The following is a 27,793-nucleotide window of genomic DNA, read 5'->3' as shown; positions in this document are numbered from 1 at the left end:
TTCCCACCGCGAAGCATGGAGGAGGAGGTGTGATGGTGTGGGGGTGCTTTTGTGGTGACACGGTCTGCGATTTATTTAGATTTCAAGGCACACTTAACCATCATGGCTACCACAGCATTCTGCAGCAATGTGCTTAGTGGGACTATCATTTGTTTTTCAACAGTACAATGACCCAACACACCTCCAGGCTGCATAAGGGCTATTTGACCAAGAGTGATGAGAGTGCTTCGTCAGATTACCTGGCCTCCACAATCACCAGACCTCAACCCAATTGAGATGGTATGGGATAAGTTGGACCACAGAGTGAAGGAAAAGCAGCCAACAAGTGCTAGCATATGTTGGAAAAGCATTCCAGGTGAAGCTGGTTTAGAGAATGCCAAGAGTGTGCAAAGCTGTCAATAAGGAAAAGAAAGGGTGGCTACTTTGAAGAATCTCAAATATAAAATATATTTTGATTTGTTTAACACTTTTTTGGTTACTACATGATTCCATATGCATTATTTCATAGTTTTGATGTCTTCACTGTTATTCTGAAATGTAGAATATAGTTGCTTTTTTAAAACTTGAATGAGTAGGTGTGTCCAAACTTTTGACTGGTACTGTATATACACTATATGACCAAGAGTATGTGGACACCAGCTCGTCGAACATCTCATTCCAAAATCATGGGCATTAATATGGAGTTGGTCCCCCCTTTGCTGCTATAACAGCCTCCACTCTTCAGGGAATGCTTTTCACTAGATGTTGGAACATTGCTGCGGGGACATGCTTCCGTTTAGCCACAAGAGCATTCGTGAGATCGGGCACTGATGTTGGGCGATTAGGCCTTGCTCTCAGTTGGTGTTCCAATTCATCCCAAAGGTGTTTCGAAGGGGTTGAGGTCAGTGCTCTGTGCAGGCCAGTCAAGTTCTTCCACGGTTCTTCCAACCGACTTGTTGGAAACGTGGCATCCTATGACGGTGCCACATTGAAAGTCACTGAGCTCTTCAGTAAGGTCATTCTACTGACAATGTTCGTCTATGGAGATTGCATGTCCCACATTCTGACAATTTGTGGGCCCTCTAACATCACATGCACTAACCACGAGCTTAGATAGACTCCCTACACAGATTCATTCTGTCTTTGTTGTTCCAGCACAGGTTAATTTGATGCAGTGTAATTGAACAGACGGTCGACTATATTTCCATCAATTGATTTGGAACCGTTCCAGTACAGTTCCACAGAGCCTTTCTGCAAACATCCACAGCCTCTTAACTCTCAGTTAGCCACATCACTCAGATTATCAGAATAGTATTTTGTTGGATGACAACAATGTTTTTCCATATAGAGTTACTATGGATCAGAAACTTGTAAGCTACAGATATAGGATCTTAATTCTGGGATCTAACTCAAACATGGGTTATGCATTATCTTTTTGGTGGCGTTCAAGTTCTGCTTTTATCTTTTGAAATGTGCCTGTGATTTCCAGCAGTACCTCATGTTGTCCCAGACTGACAGGTTAGTAAATAAGATGGCTCACCAAGCAGCAGCAGAGACAGGACAGCCTGCAGACCAGCTACACACACAGCCACCGTCATCCTTGACCTGCAGAGACAAAGAAAGAGAGAGAGAGAGAGGGGGGGGGGGGGGGGGGGGAGAGAGAGATGGGGGGAAGAGAGACAGAGAGAGAGGGAAAGAGAGCGAGAGAGAGAGAGAGAGGGGGGGAAGAGAGACAGAGAGGGAAAGAGAGAGAGAGAGAGAGAGAGAGAGAGGGGGGAAGAGAGACAGAGAGAGAGGGAAAGAGAGAGAGAGGGAGAGAGAGAGAAAGATCATTAAGATTCAAAGTGCATAGTTATCGTAGTATCTGTCTGTCAATCTCTCTCTCTCTCTCTCTCTCCTCCACCTCTCCCCAGGTAGGAACATTCTGTAGGTCAATGCATGTGCACATCCCTATGCGTACGTGAGTGTGCATGTCTATGTGCACATACACTGTGGGTGTGTTCTGTGTGATATTCATGTCTCCTTTGCTGTATTTGTACCAAAAGCTGCAGAGCGATCTAACTCTTCTTTATTCTATATTCTTTGACTCTATTATGCAGGGTGTCTTTGTAGCGCTCCCTATTGAGCTGCTAGATCGCTTTCACTGTGAGTAGACATGGTGACCTTCGACCTCTCCGCCATGTTGGAAATCCTGACCCACATGAGTAATGAGCCCCTGGCAGAAAGAGAGCCGGGCAGAGAGCCTGGTGGGGAGAGAGCCTGGTGGGCAGAGAGCCTGGTGGGTCGAGAGCCTGGTGGGGCGAGAGCCTGGTGGGGAGAGAGCCTGGTGGGCAGAGAGCCTGGTGGGCAGAGAGCCTTATGGGGACAGAACCTGGTGGGCAGAGAGCTTGGTGGGCAGAGAGCTTGGTGGGCAGAGAGCCTGGTGGGGACAGAGCCTGGTGGGGACAGAGCCTGGTGGGGACAGAGCCTGGTAGGGACAGAGCCTGGTAGGGACAGAGCCTGGTGGGGAGAGAGCCTGGTGGGGAGAGAGCTTGGTGGGGAGAGAGGCTGGTGGGGAGAGAGCCTGGTGGGGAGAGAGCCTGGTGGGGAGAGAGCCTGGTGGGCAGAGAGCCTGGTGGGCAGAGAGCCTGGTGGGGAGAGAGGCTGGTGGGGAGAGAGGCTGGTGGGGAGAGAGCCTGGTGGGGAGAGAGCCTGGTGGGGAGAGAGCCTGGTGGGGACAGAGCCTGGTGGGGACAGAGCCTGGTGGGGAGAGAGCCTGGTGGGGACAGAGCCTGGTGGGGAGAGAGCCTGGTGGGGAGCCCAAACCCTCTCAGCTCAGAGTCTATACAGAAGACAACACAGAAATATCTCAGGGGAATGGAGTATTCAACAAATGTAATGTGAGTTTGGTATCTTTGGGGTATAGGAAGATTTTTACAATGCAAAGAGCATTTATGTGCAAATTGACAGTAATGTATTATTCCATCAGCCCTGAATTCAATCCATCTATATTCCATTCCTGACATACAGTATATCACCTACTGTACAATACAATCAGCCTGAATTCAGAGGGTGTAGAGACAAGTTACGTAAAGATCAAGGGATTTGTGCTAAGGAGTGGCATCCAGGAGACGTTCAGACTGTTTAGCATTTACCAGGGTAACGCCAGTCATTTCCAAGGAATCTCTGCTGCTCTGAGCTGACTGCATTGGTTGTTTAGCTCGCTAACCCATTCAGAGTGGACCTGCCATTGAGCGGGTAAAGATACAAAGATATTTCGTCATGGATAGTAAAGTGTTGTATGACAGTTAACACATTCCACATTTAACTGTCATTAAAAAACGATCCCTCCTGTCCCTTTATGTAGTAGTGCCCAGGTGGTCTGTGGACCCCTAGGCAGAAGGTGAATAGTATTGGTGAGAACCAACTGTGCTGAACACTAAAACAGAATTTCCCTAGTGGTGGGTTCAGGACCCACTTGTGCACCATTGCTGATTAATTTTGGGTCACGTCTTCAGTTTGGGTCCCAGTTAGACACATTGGTTATGCTCACCGGGTGGGCCACACAAACATTTGAAAGCGGTTTGTTGGGTCATGATGAGGCCACATCTGCTGTATGATATTATTATTATTATGCCGGGTTACAGAGCTGCAGTAAAGGGTGTGGGATTGGCCACGACCCAACAGCCACTGCAGTCACAGCTAGCATACAGAGTAGAAGAGTAGGGGCCTGCCTATGGGCATCACCGTGGAAACCATACAACTCTCCTTGCTATAGACGACCCATTCAGGCCTTTGATTCAAGGGATTTACAACAGTACACTATGGACCTGAATGCACCAGCTGTATACTAACCAGCCTCACCTATTGTTGCAGAGAAACCATCGGATGTAGTTAACGCCATCCTCTCCTTTCAGCTATCCTTTATTTATTTCACACGCAGAGTTGTCTTAGGCGGAGAAAAGACCTCAAGGAGGCTCTAGAATGTGTCTGTGAATGGGGGTGTCCATTCCGTCCATTCTGATTGTATGGGCTGAATAGGAGACATTCTAAGAGGCCTGACAGAGCATACGATGGGACCGGCTGAGATGCAAGCAGACAACCACCCCTGTGACAGGACTGGGAGAAGATAGATACAGTCGTGCTCTGTGCTGAGCTGAGCTGTCAATTGGTGCAGAACAGCAAATGCACTGAACCCACTGACTTCACTATCATGATGACTTCAGCAGGAAAGGAAGCGTCCTCCAACCTAGACCCGTTGCCCCAATTCCCCCATCCTGCTGGACTGAAAGAATTCTACCAAGTCTTTCAGGGGGCTTTTCTGCTGTTGCAAACCTTGAAGTTTTGCAACATTTGTGCACTGCCAAACCAAAATCGAAAAACTGAACGGAAAAGCTGCTATGCTCCACCAGATAAATGAAAAGTTGGTGGAATACACAGAATCGAACAATCCATCTTTCCACCCCATGGGTGTTGTAGGAGGAGGGAAACCTCTAAATCACTCCCCACGATCGCATACATCTAGTGGGCATGAGCTCTCCCTCCTGCCTGATCTCATTACCACAGATACAAGCAGGCCTCTGTGAGTGTGTGTGTGTGTGTGTGTGTGTCTGTGTGTGTGTGTATGTGTGTGTGTGTGTGTGTGTGTGTGTGTGTGTGTGTGTGTGTGTGTGTGTGTGTGTGTGTGTGTGTCTGTGTGTGTGTGTGTGTGTGTGTGTGTGTGTGTGTGTGTGTGTGTGTGTGTGTGTGTGTGTGTGTGTGTGTGTGTGTGTGTGTGTGTGTGCGTGTGTGTGTGTGTTTTTCACGGCCTCCGAACTCAGCTCAGACCCACATAGAGTCAGCAGTGATAGAGGGCTGTTAGGTATCTTTAGGTAATCAACACACTGGCTGTTAAGTGTCTTTAGTTAATCAACCCACTGGCTGTTAAGTATCTTTAGTTAATCAACCCACTGGCTGTTAAGTATCTTTAGTTAATCAACCCACTGGCTGTTAAGTGTCTTTAGTCAACCCACTGGCTGTTAAGTATCTTTAGTTAATCAACCCACTGGCTGTTAAGTATCTTTAGTTAATCAACCCACTGGCTGTTAAGTATCTTTAGTTAATCAACCCACTGGCTGTTAAGTATCTTTAGTTAATCAACCCACTGGCTGTTAAGTGTCTTTAGTCAACCCACTGGCTGTTAAGTATCTTTAGTTAATCAACCCACTGGCTGTTAAGTATCTTTAGTTAATCAACCCACTGGCTGTTAAGTGTCTTTAGTCAACCCACTGGCTGTTAAGTATCTTTAGTTAATCAACCCACTGGCTGTTAAGTATCTTTAGTTAATCAACCCACTGGCTGTTAAGTGTCTTTAGTCAACCCACTGGCTGTTAAGTATCTTTAGTTAATCAACCCACTGGCTGTTAAGTATCTTTAGTTAATCAACCCACTGGCTGTTAAGTATCTTTAGTTAATCAACCCACTGGCTGTTAAGTATCTTTAGTTAATCAACCCACTGGCTGTTAAGTGTCTTTAGTCAACCCACTGGCTGTTAAGTATCTTTAGTTAATCAACCCACTGGCTGTTAAGTATCTTTAGTTAATCAACCCACTGGCTGTTAAGTGTCTTTAGTCAACCCACTGGCTGTTAAGTATCTTTAGTTAATCAACCCACTGGCTGTTAAGTATCTTTAGTTAATCAACCCACTGGCTATTAAGTATCTTTAGTCAACCCACTGGCTGTTAAGTATCTTTAGTTAATCAACCCACTGGCTGTTAAGTATCTTTAGTCAACCCACTGGCTGTTAAGTGTCTTTAGTTAACCAACCCACTGGCTGTTAAGTGTCTTTAGTCAACCCACTGGCTGTTAAGTGTCTTTAGTTAATCAACCCACTGGCTGTTAAGTGTCTTTAGTCAACCCACTGGCTGTTAAGTGTCTTTAGTTAATCAACCCACTGGCTGTTAAGTATCTTTAGTCAACCCACTGGCTGTTAGGTGTCTTTAGTTAATCAACCCAATGGCTGTTAAGTATCTTTAGTCAACCCACTGGCTGTTAAGTGTCTTTAGTTAATCAACCCACTGGCTGTTAAGTGTCTTTAGTTAATCAACCCACTGGCTGTTAAGTATCTTTAGTTAATCAACCCAATGGCTGTTAAGTATCTTTAGTTAATCAACACACTGGCTGTTAAGTGTCTTTAGTCAACCCACTGGCTGTTAAGTGTCTTTAGTCAACCCACTGGCTGGTAAGTATCTTTAGTTAATCAACCCACTGGCTGTTAAGTGTCTTTAGTTAATCAACCCACTGGCTGTTAAGTGTCTTTAGTCAACCCACTGGCTGTTAAGTATCTTTAGTTAATCAACCCACTGGCTGTTAAGTGTCTTTAGTTAATCAACCCACTGGCTGTTAAGTATCTTTAGTTAATCAACCCAATGGCTGTTAAGTATCTTTAGTTAATCAACACACTGGCTGTTAAGTATCTTTAGTCAACCCACTGGCTGTTAAGTGTTTTTAGTTAATCAACCCACTGGCTGTTAAGTGTCTTTAGTTAATCAACCCAATGGCTGTTAAGTATCTTTAGTCAACCCACTGGCTGTTAAGTGTCTTTAGTTAATCAACCCACTGGCTGTTAAGTGTCTTTAGTTAATCAACCCACTGGCTGTTAAGTGTCTTTAGTTAATCAAACCACTGGCTGTTAAGTATCTTTAGTTAATCAACCCACTGGCTGTTAAGTATCTTTAGTTAATCAACCCACTGGCTGTTAAGTGTCTTTAGTTAATCAACCCACTGGCTGTTAAGTGTCTTTAGTTAATCAACCCACTGGCTGTTAAGTATCTTTAGTTAATCAACCCAATGGCTGTTAAGTATCTTTAGTTAATCAACCCACTGGCTGTTAAGTATCTTTAGTTAATCAACCCACTGGCTGTTAAGTATCTTTAGTTAATCAACCCAATGGCTGTTAAGTATCTTTAGTTAATCAACACACTGGCTGTTAAGTATCTTTAGTTAACCCACTGGCTGTTAAGTATCTTTAGTTAATCAACACACTGACTGTTAAGTATCTTTAGTTAATCAACCCACTGGCTGTTAAGTATCTTTAGTTAATCAACCCACTGGCTGTTAAGTATCTTTAGTTAATCAACCCACTGGCTGTTAAGTATCTTTAGTTAATCAACCCACTGGCTGTTAAGTGTCTTTAGTTAATCAACCCAATGGCTGTTAAGTATCTTTAGTCAACCCACTGGCTGTTAAGTGTCTTTAGTTAATCAACCCAATGGCTGTTAAGTATCTTTAGTCAACCCACTGGCTGTTAAGTATCTTTAGTTAATCAACCCACTGGCTGTTAAGTATCTTTAGTTAATCAACCCACTGGCTGTTAAGTGTCTTTAGTCAACCCACTGGCTGTTAAGTATCTTTAGTTAATCAACCCACTGGCTGTTAAGTATCTTTAGTTAATCAACCCACTGGCTATTAAGTATCTTTAGTCAACCCACTGGCTGTTAAGTATCTTTAGTTAATCAACCCACTGGCTGTTAAGTATCTTTAGTCAACCCACTGGCTGTTAAGTGTCTTTAGTTAACCAACCCACTGGCTGTTAAGTGTCTTTAGTCAACCCACTGGCTGTTAAGTGTCTTTAGTTAATCAACCCACTGGCTGTTAAGTGTCTTTAGTCAACCCACTGGCTGTTAAGTGTCTTTAGTTAATCAACCCACTGGCTGTTAAGTATCTTTAGTCAACCCACTGGCTGTTAGGTGTCTTTAGTTAATCAACCCAATGGCTGTTAAGTATCTTTAGTCAACCCACTGGCTGTTAAGTGTCTTTAGTTAATCAACCCACTGGCTGTTAAGTGTCTTTAGTTAATCAACCCACTGGCTGTTAAGTATCTTTAGTTAATCAACCCAATGGCTGTTAAGTATCTTTAGTTAATCAACACACTGGCTGTTAAGTGTCTTTAGTCAACCCACTGGCTGTTAAGTGTCTTTAGTCAACCCACTGGCTGGTAAGTATCTTTAGTTAATCAACCCACTGGCTGTTAAGTGTCTTTAGTTAATCAACCCACTGGCTGTTAAGTGTCTTTAGTCAACCCACTGGCTGTTAAGTATCTTTAGTTAATCAACCCACTGGCTGTTAAGTGTCTTTAGTTAATCAACCCACTGGCTGTTAAGTATCTTTAGTTAATCAACCCAATGGCTGTTAAGTATCTTTAGTTAATCAACACACTGGCTGTTAAGTATCTTTAGTCAACCCACTGGCTGTTAAGTGTTTTTAGTTAATCAACCCACTGGCTGTTAAGTGTCTTTAGTTAATCAACCCAATGGCTGTTAAGTATCTTTAGTCAACCCACTGGCTGTTAAGTGTCTTTAGTTAATCAACCCACTGGCTGTTAAGTGTCTTTAGTTAATCAACCCACTGGCTGTTAAGTGTCTTTAGTTAATCAAACCACTGGCTGTTAAGTATCTTTAGTTAATCAACCCACTGGCTGTTAAGTATCTTTAGTTAATCAACCCACTGGCTGTTAAGTGTCTTTAGTTAATCAACCCACTGGCTGTTAAGTGTCTTTAGTTAATCAACCCACTGGCTGTTAAGTATCTTTAGTTAATCAACCCAATGGCTGTTAAGTATCTTTAGTTAATCAACCCACTGGCTGTTAAGTATCTTTAGTTAATCAACCCACTGGCTGTTAAGTATCTTTAGTTAATCAACCCAATGGCTGTTAAGTATCTTTAGTTAATCAACACACTGGCTGTTAAGTATCTTTAGTTAACCCACTGGCTGTTAAGTATCTTTAGTTAATCAACACACTGACTGTTAAGTATCTTTAGTTAATCAACCCACTGGCTGTTAAGTATCTTTAGTTAATCAACCCACTGGCTGTTAAGTATCTTTAGTTAATCAACCCACTGGCTGTTAAGTATCTTTAGTTAATCAACCCACTGGCTGTTAAGTGTCTTTAGTTAATCAACCCAATGGCTGTTAAGTATCTTTAGTCAACCCACTGGCTGTTAAGTGTCTTTAGTTAATCAACCCAATGGCTGTTAAGTATCTTTAGTCAACCCACTGGCTGTTAAGTGTCTTTAGTTAATCAACCCAATGGCTGTTAAGTGTCTTTAGTCAACCCACTGGCTGTTAAGTGTCTTTAGTTAATCAACCCACTGGCTGTTAAGTGTCTTTAGTCAACCCACTGGCTGTTAAGTGTCTTTAGTTAATCAACCCAATGGCTGTTAAGTATCTTTAATCAACCCACTGGCTGTTAAGTGTCTTTAGTTAATCAACCCACTGGCTGTTAAGTGTCTTTAGTCAACCCACTGGCTGTTAAGTATCTTTAGTTAATCAACCCACTGGCTGTTAAGTATCTTTAGTTAATCAACCCACTGGCTGTTAAGTATCTTTAGTTAATCAACCCACTGGCTGTTAAGTGTCTTTAGTCAACCCACTGGCTGTTAAGTGTCTTTAGTTAATCAACCCACTGGCTGTTAAGTGTCTTTAGTCAACCCACTGGCTGTTAAGTGTCTTTAGTTAATCAACCCACTGGCTGTTAAGTATCTTTAGTCAACCCACTGGCTGTTAGGTGTCTTTAGTTAATCAACCCAATGGCTGTTAAGTATCTTTAGTCAACCCACTGGCTGTTAAGTGTCTTTAGTTAATCAACCCACTGGCTGTTAAGTGTCTTTAGTTAATCAACCCACTGGCTGTTAAGTATCTTTAGTTAATCAACCCAATGACTGTTAAGTATCTTTAGTTAATCAACACACTGGCTGTTAAGTGTCTTTAGTCAACCCACTGGCTGGTAAGTATCTTTAGTTAATCAACCCACTGGCTGTTAAGTGTCTTTAGTTAATCAACCCACTGGCTGTTAAGTGTCTTTAGTCAACCCACTGGCTGTTAAGTATCTTTAGTTAATCAACCCACTGGCTGTTAAGTGTCTTTAGTTAATCAACCCACTGGCTGTTAAGTATCTTTAGTTAATCAACCCAATGGCTGTTAAGTATCTTTAGTTAATCAACACACTGGCTGTTAAGTATCTTTAGTCAACCCACTGGCTGTTAAGTGTTTTTAGTTAATCAACCCACTGGCTGTTAAGTGTCTTTAGTTAATCAACCCAATGGCTGTTAAGTATCTTTAGTCAACCCACTGGCTGTTAAGTGTCTTTAGTTAATCAACCCACTGGCTGTTAAGTGTCTTTAGTTAATCAACCCACTGGCTGTTAAGTGTCTTTAGTTAATCAAACCACTGGCTGTTAAGTATCTTTAGTTAATCAACCCACTGGCTGTTAAGTATCTTTAGTTAATCAACCCACTGGCTGTTAAGTGTCTTTAGTTAATCAACCCACTGGCTGTTAAGTGTCTTTAGTTAATCAACCCACTGGCTGTTAAGTATCTTTAGTTAATCAACCCAATGGCTGTTAAGTATCTTTAGTTAATCAACCCACTGGCTGTTAAGTATCTTTAGTTAATCAACCCACTGGCTGTTAAGTATCTTTAGTTAATCAACCCAATGGCTGTTAAGTATCTTTAGTTAATCAACACACTGGCTGTTAAGTATCTTTAGTTAACCCACTGGCTGTTAAGTATCTTTAGTTAATCAACACACTGACTGTTAAGTATCTTTAGTTAATCAACCCACTGGCTGTTAAGTATCTTTAGTTAATCAACCCACTGGCTGTTAAGTATCTTTAGTTAATCAACCCACTGGCTGTTAAGTATCTTTAGTTAATCAACCCACTGGCTGTTAAGTGTCTTTAGTTAATCAACCCAATGGCTGTTAAGTATCTTTAGTCAACCCACTGGCTGTTAAGTGTCTTTAGTTAATCAACCCAATGGCTGTTAAGTATCTTTAGTCAACCCACTGGCTGTTAAGTGTCTTTAGTTAATCAACCCACTGGCTGTTAAGTGTCTTTAGTCAACCCACTGGCTGTTAAGTGTCTTTAGTTAATCAACCCAATGGCTGTTAAGTATCTTTAATCAACCCACTGGCTGTTAAGTGTCTTTAGTTAATCAACCCACTGGCTGTTAAGTGTCTTTAGTCAACCCACTGGCTGTTAAGTATCTTTAGTTAATCAACCCACTGGCTGTTAAGTATCTTTAGTTAATCAACCCACTGGCTGTTAAGTATCTTTAGTTAATCAACCCACTGGCTGTTAAGTATCTTTAGTTAATCAACCCACTGGCTATTAAGTATCTTTAGTCAACCCACTGGCTGTTAAGTATCTTTAGTTAATCAACCCACTGGCTGTTAAGTATCTTTAGTTAATCAACCCACTGGCTGTTAAGTATCTTTAGTCAACCCACTGGCTGTTAAGTGTCTTTAGTTAATCAACCCAATGGCTGTTAAGTATCTTTAGTCAACACACTGGCTGTTGTGTCTTTAGTTAATCAACCCAATTGCTGTTAAGTATCTTTAGTTAATCAACACACTGGCTGTTAAGTGTCTTTAGTCAACCCACTGGCTGTTAAGTGTCTTTAGTCAACCCACTGGCTGGTAAGTATCTTTAGTTAATCAACCCACTGGCTGTTAAGTGTCTTTAGTTAATCAACCCACTGGCTGTTAAGTATCTTTAGTTAATCAACCCAATGACTGTTAAGTATCTTTAGTTAATCAACACACTGGCTGTTAAGTGTCTTTAGTCAACCCACTGGCTGGTAAGTATCTTTAGTTAATCAACCCAATGGCTGTTAAGTGTCTTTAGTTAATCAACCCACTGGCTGTTAAGTGTCTTTAGTCAACCCACTGGCTGTTAAGTATCTTTAGTTAATCAACCCACTGGCTGTTAAGTGTCTTTAGTTAATCAACCCACTGGCTGTTAAGTATCTTTAGTTAATCAACCCAATGGCTGTTAAGTATCTTTAGTTAATCAACACACTGGCTGTTAAGTATCTTTAGTCAACCCACTGGCTGTTAAGTGTTTTTAGTTAATCAACCCACTGGCTGTTAAGTGTCTTTAGTTAATCAACCCAATGGCTGTTAAGTATCTTTAGTCAACCCACTGGCTGTTAAGTGTCTTTAGTTAATCAACCCACTGGCTGTTAAGTGTCTTTAGTTAATCAACCCACTGGCTGTTAAGTGTCTTTAGTTAATCAAACCACTGGCTGTTAAGTATCTTTAGTTAATCAACCCACTGGCTGTTAAGTATCTTTAGTTAATCAACCCACTGGCTGTTAAGTGTCTTTAGTTAATCAACCCACTGGCTGTTAAGTGTCTTTAGTTAATCAACCCACTGGCTGTTAAGTATCTTTAGTTAATCAACCCAATGGCTGTTAAGTATCTTTAGTTAATCAACCCACTGGCTGTTAAGTATCTTTAGTTAATCAACCCACTGGCTGTTAAGTATCTTTAGTTAATCAACCCAATGGCTGTTAAGTATCTTTAGTTAATCAACACACTGGCTGTTAAGTATCTTTAGTTAACCCACTGGCTGTTAAGTATCTTTAGTTAATCAACACACTGACTGTTAAGTATCTTTAGTTAATCAACCCACTGGCTGTTAAGTATCTTTAGTTAATCAACCCACTGGCTGTTAAGTATCTTTAGTTAATCAACCCACTGGCTGTTAAGTATCTTTAGTTAATCAACCCACTGGCTGTTAAGTGTCTTTAGTTAATCAACCCAATGGCTGTTAAGTATCTTTAGTCAACCCACTGGCTGTTAAGTGTCTTTAGTTAATCAACCCAATGGCTGTTAAGTATCTTTAGTCAACCCACTGGCTGTTAAGTGTCTTTAGTTAATCAACCCACTGGCTGTTAAGTGTCTTTAGTCAACCCACTGGCTGTTAAGTGTCTTTAGTTAATCAACCCAATGGCTGTTAAGTATCTTTAATCAACCCACTGGCTGTTAAGTGTCTTTAGTTAATCAACCCACTGGCTGTTAAGTGTCTTTAGTCAACCCACTGGCTGTTAAGTATCTTTAGTTAATCAACCCACTGGCTGTTAAGTATCTTTAGTTAATCAACCCACTGGCTGTTAAGTATCTTTAGTTAATCAACCCACTGGCTGTTAAGTATCTTTAGTTAATCAACCCACTGGCTATTAAGTATCTTTAGTCAACCCACTGGCTGTTAAGTATCTTTAGTTAATCAACCCACTGGCTGTTAAGTATCTTTAGTTAATCAACCCACTGGCTGTTAAGTATCTTTAGTCAACCCACTGGCTGTTAAGTGTCTTTAGTTAATCAACCCAATGGCTGTTAAGTATCTTTAGTCAACACACTGGCTGTTGTGTCTTTAGTTAATCAACCCAATTGCTGTTAAGTATCTTTAGTTAATCAACACACTGGCTGTTAAGTGTCTTTAGTCAACCCACTGGCTGTTAAGTGTCTTTAGTCAACCCACTGGCTGGTAAGTATCTTTAGTTAATCAACCCACTGGCTGTTAAGTGTCTTTAGTTAATCAACCCACTGGCTGTTAAGTGTCTTTAGTCAACCCACTGGCTGTTAAGTATCTTTAGTTAATCAACCCACTGGCTGTTAAGTGTCTTTAGTTAATCAACCCACTGGCTGTTAAGTATCTTTAGTTAATCAACCCAATGGCTGTTAAGTATCTTTAGTTAATCAACACACTGGCTGTTAAGTATCTTTAGTTAATCAACCCACTGGCTGTTAAGTGTCTTTAGTTAATCAACCCACTGGCTGTTAAGTATCTTTAGTCAACCCACTGGCTGTTAAGTGTTTTTAGTTAATCAACCCACTGGCTGTTAAGTGTCTTTAGTTAATCAACCCAATGGCTGTTAAGTATCTTTAGTCAACCCACTGGCTGTTAAGTGTCTTTAGTTAATCAACCCACTGGCTGTTAAGTGTCTTTAGTTAATCAACCCACTGGCTGTTAAGTGTCTTTAGTTAATCAAACCACTGGCTGTTAAGTATCTTTAGTTAATCAACCCACTGGCTGTTAAGTATCTTTAGTTAATCAACCCACTGGCTGTTAAGTGTCTTTAGTTAATCAACCCACTGGCTGTTAAGTGTCTTTAGTTAATCAACCCACTGGCTGTTAAGTATCTTTAGTTAATCAACCCAATGGCTGTTAAGTATCTTTAGTTAATCAACCCACTGGCTGTTAAGTATCTTTAGTTAATCAACCCACTGGCTGTTAAGTATCTTTAGTTAATCAACCCAATGGCTGTTAAGTATCTTTAGTTAATCAACACACTGGCTGTTAAGTATCTTTAGTTAGTTAACCCACTGGCTGTTAAGTATCTTTAGTTAATCAACACACTGACTGTTAAGTATCTTTAGTTAATCAACCCACTGGCTGTTAAGTATCTTTAGTTAATCAACCCACTGGCTGTTAAGTATCTTTAGTTAATCAACCCACTGGCTGTTAAGTATCTTTAGTTAATCAACCCACTGGCTGTTAAGTGTCTTTAGTTAATCAACCCAATGGCTGTTAAGTATCTTTAGTCAACCCACTGGCTGTTAAGTGTCTTTAGTTAATCAACCCAATGGCTGTTAAGTATCTTTAGTCAACCCACTGGCTGTTAAGTGTCTTTAGTTAATCAACCCAATGGCTGTTAAGTATCTTTAATCAACCCACTGGCTGTTAAGTGTCTTTAGTTAATCAACCCACTGGCTGTTAAGTGTCTTTAGTCAACCCACTGGCTGTTAAGTATCTTTAGTTAATCAACCCACTGGCTGTTAAGTATCTTTAGTTAATCAACCCACTGGCTGTTAAGTATCTTTAGTTAATCAACCCACTGGCTGTTAAGTATCTTTAGTTAATCAACCCACTGGCTATTAAGTATCTTTAGTCAACCCACTGGCTGTTAAGTATCTTTAGTTAATCAACCCACTGGCTGTTAAGTATCTTTAGTTAATCAACCCACTGGCTGTTAAGTATCTTTAGTCAACCCACTGGCTGTTAAGTGTCTTTAGTTAATCAACCCAATGGCTGTTAAGTATCTTTAGTCAACACACTGGCTGTTGTGTCTTTAGTTAATCAACCCAATTGCTGTTAAGTATCTTTAGTTAATCAACACACTGGCTGTTAAGTGTCTTTAGTCAACCCACTGGCTGTTAAGTGTCTTTAGTCAACCCACTGGCTGGTAAGTATCTTTAGTTAATCAACCCACTGGCTGTTAAGTGTCTTTAGTTAATCAACCCACTGGCTGTTAAGTGTCTTTAGTCAACCCACTGGCTGTTAAGTATCTTTAGTTAATCAACCCACTGGCTGTTAAGTGTCTTTAGTTAATCAACCCACTGGCTGTTAAGTATCTTTAGTTAATCAACCCAATGGCTGTTAAGTATCTTTAGTTAATCAACACACTGGCTGTTAAGTATCTTTAGTTAATCAACCCACTGGCTGTTAAGTGTCTTTAGTTAATCAACCCACTGGCTGTTAAGTATCTTTAGTCAACCCACTGGCTGTTAAGTGTTTTTAGTTAATCAACCCACTGGCTGTTAAGTGTCTTTAGTTAATCAACCCAATGGCTGTTAAGTATCTTTAGTCAACCCACTGGCTGTTAAGTGTCTTTAGTTAATCAACCCACTGGCTGTTAAGTGTCTTTAGTTAATCAACCCACTGGCTGTTAAGTGTCTTTAGTTAATCAAACCACTGGCTGTTAAGTATCTTTAGTTAATCAACCCACTGGCTGTTAAGTATCTTTAGTTAATCAACCCACTGGCTGTTAAGTGTCTTTAGTTAATCAACCCACTGGCTGTTAAGTGTCTTTAGTTAATCAACCCACTGGCTGTTAAGTATCTTTAGTTAATCAACCCAATGGCTGTTAAGTATCTTTAGTTAATCAACCCACTGGCTGTTAAGTATCTTTAGTTAATCAACCCACTGGCTGTTAAGTATCTTTAGTTAATCAACCCAATGGCTGTTAAGTATCTTTAGTTAATCAACACACTGGCTGTTAAGTATCTTTAGTTAGTTAACCCACTGGCTGTTAAGTATCTTTAGTTAATCAACACACTGACTGTTAAGTATCTTTAGTTAATCAACCCACTGGCTGTTAAGTATCTTTAGTTAATCAACCCACTGGCTGTTAAGTATCTTTAGTTAATCAACCCACTGGCTGTTAAGTATCTTTAGTTAATCAACCCACTGGCTGTTAAGTGTCTTTAGTTAATCAACCCAATGGCTGTTAAGTATCTTTAGTCAACCCACTGGCTGTTAAGTGTCTTTAGTTAATCAACCCAATGGCTGTTAAGTATCTTTAGTCAACCCACTGGCTGTTAAGTGTCTTTAGTTAATCAACCCAATGGCTGTTAAGTGTCTTTAGTCAACCCACTGGCTGTTAAGTGTCTTTAGTTAATCAACCCACTGGCTGTTAAGTGTCTTTAGTCAACCCACTGGCTGTTAAGTGTCTTTAGTTAATCAACCCAATGGCTGTTAAGTATCTTTAATCAACCCACTGGCTGTTAAGTGTCTTTAGTTAATCAACCCACTGGCTGTTAAGTGTCTTTAGTCAACCCACTGGCTGTTAAGTATCTTTAGTTAATCAACCCACTGGCTGTTAAGTATCTTTAGTTAATCAACCCACTGGCTGTTAAGTATCTTTAGTTAATCAACCCACTGGCTGTTAAGTATCTTTAGTTAATCAACCCACTGGCTATTAAGTATCTTTAGTCAACCCACTGGCTGTTAAGTATCTTTAGTTAATCAACCCACTGGCTGTTAAGTATCTTTAGTTAATCAACCCACTGGCTGTTAAGTATCTTTAGTCAACCCACTGGCTGTTAAGTGTCTTTAGTTAATCAACCCAATGGCTGTTAAGTATCTTTAGTCAACACACTGGCTGTTGTGTCTTTAGTTAATCAACCCAATTGCTGTTAAGTATCTTTAGTCAAACCACTGGCTGTTAAGTGTCTTTAGTTAACCAACCCACTGGCTGTTAAGTGTCTTTAGTCAACCCACTGGCTGTTAAGTGTCTTTAGTTAATCAACCCACTGGCTGTTAAGTGTCTTTAGTCAACCCACTGGCTGTTAAGTATCTTTAGTTAATCAACCCACTGGCTGTTAAGTGTCTTTAGTTAATCAACCCACTGGCTGTTAAGTGTCTTTAGTTAATCAACCCAATGACTGTTAAGTATCTTTAGTTAATCAACACACTGGCTGTTAAGTATCTTTAGTCAACCCACTGGCTGTTAAGTGTCTTTAGTTAATCAACCCACTGGCTGTTAAGTGTCTTTAGTTAATCAACCCAATGGCTGTTAAGTATCTTTAGTCAACCCACTGGCTGTTAAGTGTCTTTAGTTAATCAACCCACTGGCTGTCAAGTGTCTTTAGTTAATCAACCCACTGGCTGTTAAGTGTCTTTAGTTAATCAACCCACTGGCTGTTAAGTATCTTTAGTTAATCAACCCACTGGCTGTTAAGTATCTTTAGTTAATCAACCCACTGGCTGTTAAGTGTCTTTAGTTAATCAACCCACTGGCTGTTAAGTATCTTTAGTTAATCAACCCACTGGCTGTTAAGTGTCTTTAGTTAATCAACCCACTGGCTGTTAAGTATCTTTAGTTAATCAACCCAATGGCTGTTAAGTATCTTTAGTTAATCAACCCACTGGCTGTTAAGTATCTTTAGTTAATCAACCCACTGGCTGTTAAGTATCTTTAGTTAATCAACCCAATGGCTGTTAAGTATCTTTAGTTAATCAACACACTGGCTGTTAAGTATCTTTAGTTAACCCACTGGCTGTTAAGTATCTTTAGTTAATCAACACACTGACAGTTAAGTATCTTTAGTTAATCAACCCACTGGCTGTTAAGTATCTTTAGTTAATCAACCCACTGGCTGTTAAGTATCTTTAGTTAATCAACCCACTGGCTGTTAAGTATCTTTAGTTAATCAACCCACTGGCTGTTAAGTATCTTTAGTTAATCAACCCACTGGCTGTTAAGTGTCTTTAGTTAATCAACCCAATGGCTGTTAAGTATCTTTAATCAACCCACTGGCTGTTAAGTGTCTTTAGTTAATCAACCCACTGGCTGTTAAGTGTCTTTAGTTAATCAACCCACTGGCTGTTAAGTATCTTTAGTTAATCAACCCAATGGCTGTTAAGTATCTTTAGTTAATCAACACACTGGCTGTTAAGTATCTTTAGTCAACCCACTGGCTGTTAAGTGTCTTTAGTTAATCAACCCACTGGCTGTTAAGTGTCTTTAGTTAATCAACCCAATGGCTGTTAAGTATCTTTAGTCAACCCACTGGCTGTTAAGTATCTTTAGTTAATCAACCCACTGGCTGTTAAGTGTCTTTAGTTAATCAACCCACTGGCTGTTAAGTGTCTTTAGTTAATCAACCCACTGGCTGTTAAGTATCTTTAGTTAATCAACCCACTGGCTGTTAAGTGTCTTTAGTTAATCAACCCACTGGCTGTTAAGTATCTTTAGTTAATCAACCCAATGGCTGTTAAGTATCTTTAGTTAATCAACCCACTGGCTGTTAAGTATCTTTAGTTAATCAACCCACTGGCTGTTAAGTATCTTTAGTTAATCAACCCACTGGCTGTTAAGTGTCTTTAGTTAATCAACCCAATGTCTGTTAAGTATCTTTAGTCAACCCACTGGCTGTTAAGTGTCTTTAGTTAATCAACCCAATGGCTGTTAAGTATCTTTAGTCAACCCACTGGCTGTTAAGTGTCTTTAGTCAACCCACTGGTTGGTAAGTATCTTTAGTTAATCAACCCACTGGCTGTTAAGTGTCTTTAGTTAATCAACCCACTGGCTGTTAAGTGTCTTTAGTCAACCCACTGGCTGTTAAGTATCTTTAGTTAATCAACCCAATGGCTGTTAAGTATCTTTAGTTAATCAACCCACTGGCTGTTAAGTATCTTTAGTTAATCAACCCACTGGCTGTTAAGTATCTTTAGTTAATCAACCCACTGGCTGTTAAGTGTCTTTAGTTAATCAACCCAATGTCTGTTAAGTATCTTTAGTCAACCCACTGGCTGTTAAGTGTCTTTAGTTAATCAACCCAATGGCTGTTAAGTATCTTTAGTCAACCCACTGGCTGTTAAGTGTCTTTAGTTAACCAACCCACTGGCTGTTAAGTGTCTTTAGTCAACCCACTGGCTGTTAAGTGTCTTTAGTTAATCAACCCACTGGCTGTTAAGTGTCTTTAGTCAACCCACTGGCTGTTAAGTGTCTTTAGTTAATCAACCCACTGGCTGTTAAGTATCTTTAGTCAACCCACTGGCTGTTAAGTGTCTTTAGTTAATCAACCCAATGGCTGTTAAGTATCTTTAGTCAACCCACTGGCTGTTAAGTGTCTTTAGTTAATCAACCCACTGGCTGTTAAGTGTCTTTAGTCAACCCACTGGCTGTTAAGTGTCTTTAGTCAACCCACTGGTTGGTAAGTATCTTTAGTTAATCAACCCACTGGCTGTTAAGTGTCTTTAGTTAATCAACCCACTGGCTGTTAAGTGTCTTTAGTCAACCCACTGGCTGTTAAGTATCTTTAGTTAATCAACCCACTGGCTGTTAAGTGTCTTTAGTTAATCAACCCACTGGCTGTTAAGTATCTTTAGTTAATCAACCCAATGGCTGTTAAGTATCTTTAGTTAATCAACACACTGGCTGTTAAGTATCTTTAGTCAACCCACTGGCTGTTAAGTGTCTTTAGTTAATCAACCCACTGGCTGTTAAGTGTCTTTAGTTAATCAACCCAATGGCTGTTAAGTATCTTTAGTCAACCCACTGGCTGTTAAGTGTCTTTAGTTAATCAACCCACTGGCTGTTAAGTGGGGGAGGGGAACGACAGGGTGACGGAGGAGAGGACAAAAGAGAAGGAGGAGGGGAACAACAGTGACGGAGGAAGGGAACGACAGAGGAGGGGAACGACAGAGACGGAGGAGGGGAATGACAGAGGAGGGGAACGACAGAGACGGAGGAGGGGAACGACAGTGACGGAGGAGGGGAACGACAGAGACGGAGGAGGGGAACGACAGTGACGGAGGAGGGGAACGACAAGGAGGGGAATGACAGAGGAGGGGAACGACAGAAGAGGGGAATGACAGAGACGGAGGAGGGGAACGACAGGGCAGGGGAACTACAGAGTAGGGTAACTACAGAGGAGGGGAACTACAGAGTAGGGAAATGACAGAGTGATAGAGGAGGGGAACTACAGAGGAGGGGAACTACAGAGTAGGGGAATGACAGAGTGATAGAGGAGGGGAACTACAGAGGAGGGGAACTACAGAGTAGGGGAATGACAGAGTGACGGAGAAGGGGAACGACAGTGGCAGAGGAGGGGAACGACAGAGACGGATGAGGGGAACGACAGAGTGGCGGAGGAGGGAAACGACAGAGACGGAGGAGGGGAACGACAGAGACGGAGGAGGGGAACGACAGAGTGACAGAGGAGGGGAACGACAGAGAAGGATGAGGGGAACGACAGAGGAGGGGAAAGACAGAGTGACGGAGGAGGGGAACAACAGAGTGACGGAAGAGGGGATCGACAGAGACGAAGGAGGGGAACGACAGAGTGACGGAAGAGGGGATCGACAGTGACGGAGGAGGGGAACGACAGAGTGATGACAGAGGAGGGGATCGACAGAGACGGAGGAGGGGAACGACAGAGACGGAGGAGGGGACGAAAGAGACGAAGGAGGGGAACGACAGAGGAGGGGAACGACAGAGACGGAGGAGGGGAACGACAGTGACGGAGGAGGGGAACGACAGAGGCGGAGTAAGGGAACGGCAGAGACGGAGGAGGGGAACGACAGAGACGGAGGAGGGGAACAACAGTGACGGAGGAGGGGAACGACAGAGACGGAGGAGGGGAACGACAGAGACGGAAGAGGGCAGCGACAGAGTGACAGAACTACAGAGTAGGGTAACTACAGAGGAGGGGAACTACAGAGTAGGGAAATGACAGAGTGATAGAGGAGGGGAACTACAGAGGAGGGAACTACAGAGTAGGGGAATGACAGAGTGATAGAGGAGGGGAACTACAGAGGAGGGGAACTACAGAGTAGGGGAATGACAGAGTGATAGAGGAGGGGAACTACAGAGGAGGGGAACTACAGAGTAGGGGAATGACAGAGTGACGGAGAAGGGGAACGACAGTGGCAGAGGAGGGGAACGACAGAGACGGAGGAGGGGAACGACAGAGTGACAGAGGAGGGGAACGACAGAGAAGGATGAGGGGAACGACAGAGGAGGGGAAAGACAGTGACGGAGGAGGGGAACAACAGAGTGACGGAAGAGGGGATCGACAGAGACGAAGGAGGGGAACGACAGAGTGACGGAAGAGGGGATCGACATAGACGGAGGAGGGGAACAACAGAGTAACGGAAGAGGGGATCGACAGAGACGGAGGAGGGGAACGACAGAGACGGAGGAGGGGACGAAAGAGACGAAGGAGGGGAACGACAGTGATGGAGGAGGGGAACGACAGAGCAGGGGAACTACAGAGTAGGGTAACTACAGAGGAGGGGAACTACAGAGTAGGGAAATGACAGAGTGATAGAGGAGGGGAACTACAGAGGAGGGGAACTACAGAGTAGGGGAATGACAGAGTGATAGAGGAGGGGAACTACAGAGGAGGGGAACTACAGAGTAGGGGAATGACAGAGTGACGGAGAAGGGGAACGACAGTGGCAGAGGAGGGGAACGACAGAGACGGATGAGGGGAACGACAGAGTGGCGGAGGAGGGAAACGACAGAGACGGAGGAGGGGAACGACAGAGACGGAGGAGGGGAACGACAGAGTGACAGAGGAGGGGAACGACAGAGAAGGATGAGGGGAACGACAGAGGAGGGGAAAGACAGAGTGACGGAGGAGGGGAACAACAGAGTGACGGAAGAGGGGATCGACAGAGACGAAGGAGGGGAACGACAGAGTGACGGAAGAGGGGATCGACATAGACGGAGGAGGGGAACGACAGAGTGATGACGGAGGAGGGGATCGACAGAGACGGAGGAGGGGAACGACAGAGACGGAGGAGGGGACGAAAGAGACGAAGGAGGGGAACGACAGTGACGGAGGAGGGGAACGACAGAGGAGGGGAACGACAGAGACGGAGGAGGGGAACGACAGTGACGGAGGAGGGGAACGACAGAGGCGGAGTAAGGGAACGGCAGAGACGGAGGAGGGGAACGACAGAGACGGAGGAGGGGAACAACAGTGACGGAGGAGGGGAACGACAGAGACGGAGGAGGGGAACGACAGAGACGGAAGAGGGCAGCGACAGAGTGACAGAACTACAGAGTAGGGTAACTACAGAGGAGGGGAACTACAGAGTAGGGAAATGACAGAGTGATAGAGGAGGGGAACTACAGAGGAGGGGAACTACAGAGTAGGGGAATGACAGAGTGATAGAGGAGGGGAACTACAGAGGAGGGGAACTACAGAGTAGGGGAATGACAGAGTGACGGAGAAGGGGAACGACAGTGGCAGAGGAGGGGAACGACAGAGACGGAGGAGGGGAACGACAGAGTGACAGAGGAGGGGAACGACAGAGAAGGATGAGGGGAACGACAGTGGAGGGGAAAGACAGAGTGACGGAGGAGGGGAACAACAGAGTGACGGAAGAGGGGATCGACAGAGACGAAGGAGGGGAACGACAGAGTGAAGGAAGAGGGGATCGACATAGACGGAGGAGGGGAACAACAGAGTGACGGAAGAGGGGATCGACAGAGACGGAGGAGGGGAACGACAGAGACGGAGGAGGGGACGAAAGAGACGAAGGAGGGGAACGACAGTGACGGAGGAGGGGAACGACAGAGGAGGGGAACGACAGTGACGGAGGAGGGGAACGACAGAGGCGGAGTAAGGGAACGGCAGAGACGGAGGAGGGGAACGACAGAGACGGAGAAGGGGAACGACAGTGGCAGAGGAGGGGAACGACAGAGTGACGGAGAAGGGGAACGACAGTGACAGAGGAGGGGAAAGACAGAGACGGATGAGAGGAACGACAGAGGAGGGGAACGACAGTGATGGAGGAGGGGAACGACAGAGCAGGGGAACTACAGAGTAGGGTAACTACAGAGGAGGGGAACTACAGAGTAGGGAAATGACAGAGTGATAGAGGAGGGGAACTACAGAGGAGGGGAACTACAGAGTAGGGGAATGACAGAGTGATAGAGGAGGGGAACTACAGAGGAGGGGAACTACAGAGTAGGGGAATGACAGAGTGACGGAGAAGGGGAACGACAGTGGCAGAGGAGGGGAACGACAGAGACGGATGAGGGGAACGACAGAGTGGCGGAGGAGGGAAACGACATAGACGGAGGAGGGGAACAACAGAGACGGAGGAGGGGAACGACAGAGTGACAGAGGAGGGGAACGACAGAGAAGGATGAGGGGAACGACAGAGGAGGGGAAAGACAGAGTGACGGAGGAGGGGAACAACAGAGTGACGGAACAGGGGATCGACAGAGACGAAGGAGGGGAACGACAGAGTGACGGAAGAGGGGATCGACATAGACGGAGGAGGGGAACGACAGAGTGATGACGGAGGAGGGGATCGACAGAGAAGGAGGAGGGGAACGGTGGAGGAGGGGAACGACAGTGACGGAGAAGGGGAACGACAGTGGCAGAGGAGGAGAACGACAGAGACGGAGGAGGGGAACGACAGAGTGACGGAGAAGGGGAACGCCAGTGACAGAGGAGGGGAACGACAGAGGAGGGGAAAGACAGAGACGGATGAGAGGAACGACAGAGGAGGGGAACGACAGTGATGGAGGAGGGGAACGACAGAGCAGGGGAACTACAGAGTAGGGTAACTACAGAGGAGGGGAACTACAGAGTAGGGAAATGACAGAGTGATAGAGGAGGGGAACTACAGAGGAGGGGAACTACAGAGTAGGGGAATGACAGAGTGATAGAGGAGGGGAACTACAGAGGAGGGGAACTACAGAGTAGGGGAATGACGGAGTGATAGAGGAGGGGAACTACAGAGGAGGGGAACTACAGAGTAGGGGAATGACAGAGTGACGGAGAAGGGGAACGACAGTGGCAGAGGAGGGGAACGACAGAGACGGAGGAGGGGAACGACAGAGACGGAGGAGGGGAACGACAGAGTGACAGAGGAGGGGAACGACAGAGAAGAATGAGGGGAACGACAGAGGAGGGGAAAGACAGAGTGACGGAGGAGGGGAACAACAGAGTGACGGAAGAGGGGATCGACAGAGACGAAAGAGGGGAACGACAGAGTGACGGAAGAGGGGATCGACATAGACGGAGGAGGGGAACGACAGAGTGATGACGGAGGGGATCGACAGAGACGGAGGAGGGGAACGACAGAGACAGAGGAGGGGACGAAAGAGACGAAGGAGGGGAACGACAGTGACGGAGGAGGGGAACGACAGAGGAGGGGAACGACAGAGACGGAGGAGGGGAATGACAGAGGAGGGGAACGACAGAGACGGAGGAGGGGAACAACAGAGTGACAGAGGAGGGGAACAACAGAGACGGAGGAGGGGAACGACAGAGTGAGGGAGGAGGGGAACGACAGAGTGAGGGAGGAGGGGAACGACAGAGAAGGAGGAGGGGGACGACAGAGTGAGGGAGGAGGGGAACGACAGAGGAGGGGAACAACAGAGACGGAGGAGGGGAACAACAGAGTGAGGGAGGAGGGGAATGACAGAGTGAGGGAGGAGGGGAACAACAGAGACGGAGGAGGGGAACAACAGAGTGAGGGAGGAGGCGAACGACAGAGTGAGGGAGGAGGGGAATGACAGAGGAGGGGAACGACAGTGACGGAGGAGGAGAACGACAGTGACGGAGGAGGGTTAATGACAGAGGAGGGGAACGACAGAGACGGAGGAGGGGAACGACAGTGACAGAGGAGGGGAACGACAGAGACGGAGGAGGGGACCGACAGTGACGGAGGAGGGGAACGACAGTGACGGAGGAGGGGAATGGCAGAGGAGGGAAACGACAGTGACGGAGGAGGAGAACAACAGAGTGACAGAGGAGGGGAACAACAGAGACGGAGGAGGGGAACAACAGAGTGAGGGAGGAGGGGAACGACAGAGACGGAAGAGGGCAGCGACAGAGTGACAGAACTACAGAGTAGGGTAACTACAGAGGAGGGGAACTACAGAGTAGGGAAATGACAGAGTGATAGAGGAGGGGAACTACAGAGGAGGGGAACTACAGAGTAGGGGAATGACAGAGTGATAGAGGAGGGGAACTACAGAGGAGGGGAACTACAGAGTAGGGGAATGACAGAGTGACGGAGAAGGGGAACGACAGTGGCAGAGGAGGGGAACGACAGAGACGGAGGAGGGGAACGACAGAGTGACAGAGGAGGGGAACGACAGAGAAGGATGAGGGGAACGACAGTGGAGGGGAAAGACAGAGTGACGGAGGAGGGGAACAACAGAGTGACGGAAGAGGGGATCGACAGAGACGAAGGAGGGGAACGACAGAGTGAAGGAAGAGGGGATCGACATAGACGGAGGAGGGGAACAACAGAGTGACGGAAGAGGGGATCGACAGAGACGGAGGAGGGGAACGACAGAGACGGAGGAGGGGACGAAAGAGACGAAGGAGGGGAACGACAGTGACGGAGGAGGGGAACGACAGAGGAGGGGAACGACAGTGACGGAGGAGGGGAACGACAGAGGCGGAGTAAGGGAACGGCAGAGACGGAGGAGGGGAACGACAGAGACGGAGAAGGGGAACGACAGTGGCAGAGGAGGGGAACGACAGAGACGGAGGAGGGGAACGACAGAGTGACGGAGAAGGGGAACGACAGTGACAGAGGAGGGGAAAGACAGAGACGGATGAGAGGAACGACAGAGGAGGGGAACGACAGTGATGGAGGAGGGGAACGACAGAGCAGGGGAACTACAGAGTAGGGTAACTACAGAGGAGGGGAACTACAGAGTAGGGAAATGACAGAGTGATAGAGGAGGGGAACTACAGAGGAGGGGAACTACAGAGTAGGGGAATGACAGAGTGATAGAGGAGGGGAACTACAGAGGAGGGGAACTACAGAGTAGGGGAATGACAGAGTGACGGAGAAGGGGAACGACAGTGGCAGAGGAGGGGAACGACAGAGACGGATGAGGGGAACGACAGAGTGGCGGAGGAGGGAAACGACATAGACGGAGGAGGGGAACAACAGAGACGGAGGAGGGGAACGACAGAGTGACAGAGGAGGGGAACGACAGAGAAGGATGAGGGGAACGACAGAGGAGGGGAAAGACAGAGTGACGGAGGAGGGGAACAACAGAGTGACGGAACAGGGGATCGACAGAGACGAAGGAGGGGAACGACAGAGTGACGGAAGAGGGGATCGACATAGACGGAGGAGGGGAACGACAGAGTGATGACGGAGGAGGGGATCGACAGAGAAGGAGGAGGGGAACGGTGGAGGAGGGGAACGACAGTGACGGAGAAGGGGAACGACAGTGGCAGAGGAGGAGAACGACAGAGACGGAGGAGGGGAACGACAGAGTGACGGAGAAGGGGAACGCCAGTGACAGAGGAGGGGAACGACAGAGGAGGGGAAAGACAGAGACGGATGAGAGGAACGACAGAGGAGGGGAACGACAGTGATGGAGGAGGGGAACGACAGAGCAGGGGAACTACAGAGTAGGGTAACTACAGAGGAGGGGAACTACAGAGTAGGGAAATGACAGAGTGATAGAGGAGGGGAACTACAGAGGAGGGGAACTACAGAGTAGGGGAATGACAGAGTGATAGAGGAGGGGAACTACAGAGGAGGGGAACTACAGAGTAGGGGAATGACGGAGTGATAGAGGAGGGGAACTACAGAGGAGGGGAACTACAGAGTAGGGGAATGACAGAGTGACGGAGAAGGGGAACGACAGTGGCAGAGGAGGGGAACGACAGAGACGGAGGAGGGGAACGACAGAGACGGAGGAGGGGAACGACAGAGTGACAGAGGAGGGGAACGACAGAGAAGAATGAGGGGAACGACAGAGGAGGGGAAAGACAGAGTGACGGAGGAGGGGAACAACAGAGTGACGGAAGAGGGGATCGACAGAGACGAAAGAGGGGAACGACAGAGTGACGGAAGAGGGGATCGACATAGACGGAGGAGGGGAACGACAGAGTGATGACGGAGGGGATCGACAGAGACGGAGGAGGGGAACGACAGAGACAGAGGAGGGGACGAAAGAGACGAAGGAGGGGAACGACAGTGACGGAGGAGGGGAACGACAGAGGAGGGGAACGACAGAGACGGAGGAGGGGAATGACAGAGGAGGGGAACGACAGAGACGGAGGAGGGGAACAACAGAGTGACAGAGGAGGGGAACAACAGAGACGGAGGAGGGGAACGACAGAGTGAGGGAGGAGGGGAACGACAGAGTGAGGGAGGAGGGGAACGACAGAGAAGGAGGAGGGGGACGACAGAGTGAGGGAGGAGGGGAACGACAGAGGAGGGGAACAACAGAGACGGAGGAGGGGAACAACAGAGTGAGGGAGGAGGGGAATGACAGAGTGAGGGAGGAGGGGAACAACAGAGACGGAGGAGGGGAACAACAGAGTGAGGGAGGAGGCGAACGACAGAGTGAGGGAGGAGGGGAATGACAGAGGAGGGGAACGACAGTGACGGAGGAGGAGAACGACAGTGACGGAGGAGGGTTAATGACAGAGGAGGGGAACGACAGAGACGGAGGAGGGGAACGACAGTGACAGAGGAGGGGAACGACAGAGACGGAGGAGGGGACCGACAGTGACGGAGGAGGGGAACGACAGTGACGGAGGAGGGGAATGGCAGAGGAGGGAAACGACAGTGACGGAGGAGGAGAACAACAGAGTGACAGAGGAGGGGAACAACAGAGACGGAGGAGGGGAACAACAGAGTGAGGGAGGAGGGGAACGACAGAGTGAGGGAGGAGGGGAACGACAGAGAAGGAGGAGGGGGACGACAGAGTGAGGGAGGAGGGGAACGACAGAGACAGAGGAGGGGACGAAAGAGACGAAGGAGGGGAACGACAGTGAC

The 27,793-nt window shown here is 45.7% G+C and overlaps 1 protein-coding gene across 2 annotated transcripts in view; it reads right to left on the bottom strand.

Annotated features, from left to right (window-relative positions):
* Positions 1 to 27,793, bottom strand: part of ncana (neurocan a) — a 136,728-nt gene that overhangs the window by 74,040 nt on the left and 34,895 nt on the right. For both annotated transcript variants that reach the window (XM_036986389.1, XM_036986391.1), the window contains exon 3: positions 1,520 to 1,584. In XM_036986389.1, coding sequence (XP_036842284.1) covers positions 1,520 to 1,577 — 58 coding nt within the window. In that variant the 5' untranslated portion in view covers positions 1,578 to 1,584. The remainder of the gene's footprint in view (positions 1 to 1,519; positions 1,585 to 27,793) is intronic.

Source organism: Oncorhynchus mykiss, chromosome 8 (genome assembly GCF_013265735.2).
Source record: "Oncorhynchus mykiss isolate Arlee chromosome 8, USDA_OmykA_1.1, whole genome shotgun sequence".
Taxonomy (NCBI): Eukaryota; Metazoa; Chordata; class Actinopteri; order Salmoniformes; family Salmonidae; genus Oncorhynchus; species Oncorhynchus mykiss.
This window is presented reverse-complemented; position numbering and strand designations above follow the sequence as displayed.